Below are 7,148 nucleotides of genomic sequence, written 5' to 3'. Positions count from 1 at the left end.
GTCTACTATATTTTAATATTTACACAGTTTATAAGTAGGGCAGCGCCACCACCCCATTCCATTTTCCACACATCCTAAATATAGAGCCATTTATCCAACTGTCCATCCAGAGCCTCTGGTTTATAGACCGGATACATCCTAAATATAGAACCATTTATCCAACTGTCCATCCAGAGCCTTTGGTTTATAGACCGGATACATCCTAAATATAGAGCCATTTATCCAACTGTCTATCCAGAGCCTCTGGTTTATAGACCGGATACATCCTAAATATAGAACCATTTATCCAACTGTCCATCCAGAGCCTCTGGTTTATAGACCGGATACATCCTAAATATAGAACCATTTATCCAACTGTCCATCCAGAGCCTCTGGTTTATAGATCAGATACATCCTAAATAGAGAACCATTTATCCAACTGTCCATCCAGAGCCTCTGGTTTATAGACCGGATATATCCTAAATATAGAATCATTTATCCAACTGCCAATCCAGATACTTATAAAATATGTTGCCATTATGGAGTGTGCAAAAAAGCCATTTAAGGATTGTTAGCCTTTGTCACTTTACCAAGACCAAACTGCAGGAGATGTCCTAAAAGTGCATCAAAAGTTAAAGTGGTAGTAAACTCTGTACTACCACTTTAACCTACCACCAAATGATTTGGGCCAGTGCACAAAGCAAGGTCCATAAATACATGGATGAGCGACTTTGAGGTGGAGGGACTTGACTGGCCAGCACAGAGTCCTGACCTCAACTCGATAGAACACCTTTGGGATGAATTAGAGCGGAAACTGCAAGCCAGGCCTTCTCCAGCATCAGTGCCTGAACTCACAAATGCGCTTCTGGAAGAATGGTCAAACATTCCCATAGACACACTCCTAAACCTTGTGGACAGGCTTCCCAGAACAGTTAAAGCTGTTATAGCTACAAAGAGTGGGCCAACTTTAATATTGAACCCTATGGACTAAGACTGGGATGCCATTAAAGTTCATGTGTGTGTAAAGGCAGGCGTCCCAATACTTTTGGTAATATAGTGTAAATTGTACCTGTTTCTCTGCAGTGTTCTCTCTACCATCCGTTCACAGTCTGGAATTTTTAAAGCTTGTCTGAGCTGTCAGAAAACAGGGGATGGAGAGCTGAAATTACATGCTGGAGAGCTCTAAGAGCCGATTGGAATGAAGGGACACCCCTACACACACACCCACAGGAACAAAGCTGAAGCTGTCAATCAGCTGAAGATTTCTCCCCTGTCACCTTTTTTCTCTTGGTGTCAAGAAAACTTTTAGGCCGGAATCACACTAGTGCGTTGCTTTTTTGAGCTGCGTTGTCGTTGCAGATTTCTCTAGAGGGTGTTCTGCAGATCAACTGCGGTTTAGCTGCAGATCAGGTGCGAATTTGGAGACCTGGGAGAACTTCCGGGTGAGAGGAGAGTGGGGGAGAATTGTATTGAGCTGAATGAGAGAAACTCCTGCAGAGAACTGAACACATGTGCGAATTAGATGCGTACCCATAGAAGATAATGGGACTGAATTCGCACCGCAAGACATAAAAACCGCATGCGGTTTGGAGGCAATACGCAGTGCGAATGCATCGCACATATGTGAACCAGCCTCATTGAAAACAATGTATTTAGAAATGTCCTGCGAATTAGATGCGGTTTAAACCGCACTCAATTCGCATAGGTGTGAACCTAGCCTTAGAGGTGACTCATAATGATAGCAGAAAACGAAGCAGCAGACAGAACTGCCACTTAGCCCTCATTCACATTAAACATGGCTTTAAAATTATTTGACTTCATCTGAAATCGCACAATTTCAAAGCCACATATCAGTGCGACTTGAAAGACATCTGTGCAGGCTTCATGCAGAGATGTCCATTAAAGTCGCACCCGAAATCGGCAAAAGTAGTGCAGTAACTACGTCTGCAAATCGGTGAGGCACCGCAAATTCTGCGTCACATTGATTGGAACTGTGCCATTGCCGGCAATAGGTTGTCAAATCGCTCCAATGTGAACGAGGGCTTAGGGGTTGATTTCCTAAAGGAAAATAATTTCTGCAGTTGCTCTAGATCTGAGGGGAAAAAAAACAGGATTTTTGCTTGCACATAATTGGATTATAGAAATCAGCAGAGCTTCCCCTCAGATCTAGAGCAAGTGCACTTCCTAGTGCATAGTATATGTGCCTTTAGTAAATGAATCTCCCTGTGCTCTGGATTGAGACAAGTACACACTATGGATATGCTTTGTTCATATTTCATGTCTGAGATTTACAACCACTTTAAATCGAATTACCTGTTCCTATGTCCCCCTGAGGAAGTGATATCACATGTAAATTGTAAGCGTTGTCACATGCAGACAGGAAGTGATGTCACAAGCAGACAAGAAGTTTCAAGTTGTGAGGAAGTAGAGGGAAGACATTGCTGGAACTGGCACCAGAGGAAGTAATAAGATATTATTTTATATTTACACCCAGTAACCCCCGTCATGTCCGTCCTCTTCCTCCATAGTCTTCTATCTCCAGCAGATACTGAATATACATATAATGGGATATAAAAATTATATTTTACCTTTATCACATTTCCTGTGACAGAAAACAGAACCCATTCCACCGTCACTTCTGTCACCAATGAAAAACAAAATGGAGAATTCAGTCATAGAAGAGCCGAGAAAAGCCACCTCACAGCCATCACCTCAGAGTTCCCGCTTCACACTTCCTCCACTAGCTGAATTCCTTCCACACCAACCAATCACTGCTTGGGATCACAGTAACTGGGCGGATTCTGCTCTTCACAGAAAATCACCTCAGACCCCTCCACTGACATTGGCTGCACTCCCAACACAGGAACCAATTACAGGGTGGGATCACAGTCACTGGGCAGAGTCTGTTCTTCACAAAAAGTCTGAAGCAGCCAGAATTTGGAAAAACTGTGCATGGCAACCAATTTGTTTCTAGCTTTTGTTTTAAAAGCTTAATTAAACAAGCTAAAGAAGAAAGCTGATTGGTTATTTTAATCAGCTGCTCCAGATTTCATCAGCCTCAGTTTTAGTAAATTCCCCCAAGGGACTTAGACCGCATTCACATTTTTACGCCTGTAGCGCTACGCCGCTGCCGCCAGAGGGCTGGAAATACATGTCCCTCTATGGAGATGGTTCACATCTCCACGCCGAACGCCTAAGGCTCCATTCACATCTAGGTGGACGAAATCGCGGCGTTTTGTCGCCGCAAATCGCGGTACAAATAGGGGCGTTTTGTACCGCGATTTGCGGCGACAAAACGCCGGTATTGTCCGTCCAGATGTGCCCCAGAATGACCCCCTCTATGGAGATGCTTCCCATCTCCTAGCCGAAACGCCGAAAGACGCCTGAAAAAAAGGTCCGTGACCTTTTTTCAGGCGATAGGCGTCAGGCGTCCGGCGTGGAGATGTGAACCATCTCCATAGAGGGACATGTATTTCCAGCCCTCTGGCGGCAGCGGCGTAGCGCTACAGGCGTAAAAACGCCTAGATGTGAATGCGGTCTTAACTAAGACCTCACCACTGTAATTAGCTGCTCTCCCTTCACAGAAACCAATCACAGGGTGGGATCAGAGTCACCACAGATACTCAGCTCAGAGCTTACCACAGTCACACACTATTATTATCATCATTATGCATTTATATAGCTCTGACATATACCACAGTGCTGTAGAGAGAACACCAAGCCAGACACACAAGTCTCTGTACCAGAGGAGCTTCGACTCCACACTCGAAGGCCTCATGTACACTTGCTTCCACTGTGCATTGTGAATGGTCACACAGTCTCCCGGGACCTGTCAAGTGTCCCAGAAGACTGGGGGGGGGGGGTTGGGGGGACTTCCGCTTTTGATTGTCTGGGCAATCGTAACAAGGGTGGCAGCGGGTACCTGTTAAAATCAGGTACCTGCTCGCCGCTCCATGCTTCAAAATTTCCAATTCTTTAAAAGTAGTGGGAGACGGGATATTCCTTAAAGCGGAATATCTCCTTTTTGGTGGAGCTCTGCTTCAAAAAAGCTTCATAGAAGCAACAAAAAAGCATGTTAAAGCGGTAGGTGCTTTAATGTGTGGTAAAGTTTAAGAAAGTGTAAATGAGCCCCAATGTCCCACCACAGTCACACAATAATAATCTCTGACAGCTCTCCTCCACCATCCACACTACATTCTCCGACAGATCTCCTCCCACCATCCACACTACATTCTCCGACAGCTCTCCTCCCACCATCCACACTACATTCTCCGACAGCTCTCCTCCCACCATCCACACTACATTCTCCGACAGCTCTCCTCCCACCATCCACACTACATTCTCCGACAGCTCTCCTCCCACCATCCACACTGCATTCTACGACAGCTCTCCTCCACCATCTACACTACATTCTCCGACAGCTCTCCTCAGAGAATGTAGTGTGGATGGTGGAGGAGAGCTGTCGGAGAATGTAGTGTGGATGGTAGACAGCTCTCCTCTACCATCCACACTACATTCTCCGACAGATCTCCACCATCCACACTACATTCTCCGACAGCTCTCCTCCACCATCCACACTACATTCTCCGACAGCTCTCCCCCACCATCCACATTACATACTCCGACAGCTCTCCCCCACCATCCACACTCCATTCTCCGACAGTTCTCCCCCCACCATCCACACTACATTCTCATCCAGCTCTCCCCCCACCTTCCACACTACATTCTCCGACAGCTCTCCCCCACCATCCACACTACATTCTCCCACAGGTCTCTTCCGCCATCCACACTACATTCTCCAACAGCTCTCCTCCCACCATCCACACTACATTCTCCGACAGCTCTCCTCCCACCATTCACCCTACATTCTCCAACAGCTCTCCACCATCCACACTATATTCTTCGAAAGCTCTCCTCCACCATCCACACTACATTCTCCGACAGATCTCCTCCACCATCCACACTACATTCTCCGACAGCTCTCCTCCACCATCCACACTACATTCTCCGACAGCTCTCCTCCACCATCCACACTACATTCTCCGACAGCCCTCCTCCACCATCCACACTACATTCTCCGACTGCTCTCCTCCCACCATCCACACTACATTCTCCGACAGCTCTCCTCCCACCATCCACACTACATTCTACGACAGCTCTCCTCCATCATCCACACTACATTCTCCGACAGATCTCCCCCACCATCCACACTACATTCTCCGACAGTTCTCCCCCCACCATCCACACTACATTCTCCGACACCTCCCCCCACCATCCACCCTACATTCTCCAACAGCTCTCCCCCCACCATCCACACTACATTCTCCGACAGCTCTCCCCCACCATCCACACTACATTCTCCAACAGCTCTCCTCCCACCATCCACACTACATTCTCCGACATCTCTCCTCCTACCATCCACACTACATTCTCCGACAGCTCTCCCCCACCATCCACACTACTTTCTCCGACAGCTCTCCTCCACCATCCACACTACATTCTCCGACAGCTCTCCTCCACCATCCACACTACATTCTCCGACAGTTCTCCCCCCACCATCCACACTACATTCTCCGACAGTTCTCCCCCCACCATCCACACTACATTCTCCGACAGCTCTCCTCCACCATCCACACTACATTCTCCGACAGCTCTCCTCCACCATCCACACTACATTCTCCGACAGCTCTCCTCCCACCATCCACACTACATTCTCCGACAGCTCTCCTCCCACCATCCACACTACATTCTGAGACAGCACTTCCCTTAAAGGTTTCAACAAATGCACTCTGTATTGCAAAAATCTTTATCCTCACCCCTACCCAGAGAATCTGAGCATAACGCAGTTTGGAATATTTATTTTTCTTTAGTATGCATAACTACTGCCCCAAATTAAGGGCCTCACTCACACTCTTTCAGAATGGATTATTTTTTTACTTTATCAAGAATGTTAAAGAAAGAATAAGGACCCTCAAATGTGACGAGAAGAGAGAAAGAACTGTAGAAGTCAGACTTCACCTTTAGCCAAAATATCTCTTTCACGTTTGCCAAGATGTTCCACTCTAAACCCATTTTAATCATACAGTTGACTGAACAGTTGCTTTATTAGATCATTGTCTTGTGTAAAACATTTTCCACACGCTCAACATGAAAAAGAGCCATCCCGAATGTGAATTTTCTGGTGCCCAACCAGACTTCGTTTCCTAGAGAAAGCCTTCCCGCACACCGAACAGGCAAAGGGCCGCTCCCCAGTGTGAATACTGCGGTGTCTAAATAGTATGCTTTGCTGAGTGAAACATTTCCCGCAGTCCAAACAGGAAAAAGGACGTTCGCCCGTGTGAATTCTTTGGTGTCTTATCAGGCTTCCTCTCCTGGAGAAACTTTTCCCGCACTCCAAACAAAATAAAAGTCCATCCTGAGTATGAATTTTCTGGTGTTCCACCAGACTACATTTCCTAGTGAAACATTTCCTGCATTCTGAACAAGAAAAAGAACCCTTGCCTGCGTGAACGCTCTGGTGTCTAAGTAGTATAATATGTTGAGTAAAACTTTTTCCGCACTCTGCACAGGAATAAGGCCGCTCATCGGTGTGAATTCTATGGTGTAAGATGAGGCTTCTTTTCTCAGTAAAACTTTTCCCACACTCTGAGCATAAATAAGGGCGTTCGTCAGCGTGAATTCTCTGGTGTAGAATAAGTTTTCCTTTACGACTGAAACACTTCCCGCACTCTGAACATGAATAAGTGCATTCACCTGTGTGGCTTTTCTGGTGATTAAGGAGGTTTCCTTTTTGACCGAAACACTTCCCACACTCTGAACATGAATAGGGACCCACAATTGCGTTACTTTTTTTGCGTTTGACAGGTGCTTTGTTCCCACACACTGAACTTGACAATGAACTCAATCCTGTGTGAACTCCGTCATTTAAAGGAGATGGCTCCATTGTTCTTTCTGCACTTTGAGAATTCAGATAGATATCTGGAGTAAGAGTATTTTCTTCACAACAGTCTGTAGATAAAGTAGGAGGTCTCTCCGTGGTATTCCAGACATAGAGCCCATCTGCGAGAAAGCAATTTTTTTTTTTAAAGTTATAAAATATCCTTTATGTTATTTAATCATATATATTGAATGTAATTATAACGCCAAAATATGAAGACAAACCAGTTAAA

General features: G+C 45.8%; 1 protein-coding gene across 1 annotated transcript in view; it reads right to left on the bottom strand.

Moving 5' to 3' along the window:
• Nucleotides 1-5,771: 5,771 nt before the first annotated feature.
• LOC120910517 (zinc finger protein 3-like) overlaps nt 5,772-7,148 on the bottom strand; it is a 29,158-nt gene continuing 27,781 nt past the window's right edge. The window contains exon 8 of the mRNA XM_040322275.1: nt 5,772-7,038. Coding sequence (XP_040178209.1) covers nt 6,122-7,038 — 917 coding nt within the window. The 3' untranslated portion in view covers nt 5,772-6,121. The remainder of the gene's footprint in view (nt 7,039-7,148) is intronic.

This window comes from Rana temporaria, chromosome 8 (assembly GCF_905171775.1).
Source record: "Rana temporaria chromosome 8, aRanTem1.1, whole genome shotgun sequence".
NCBI lineage: Eukaryota > Metazoa > Chordata > Amphibia > Anura > Ranidae > Rana > Rana temporaria.
Note: the sequence above shows the minus strand (reverse complement) of the source record. Positions and strands in the feature narration are given on the sequence as shown.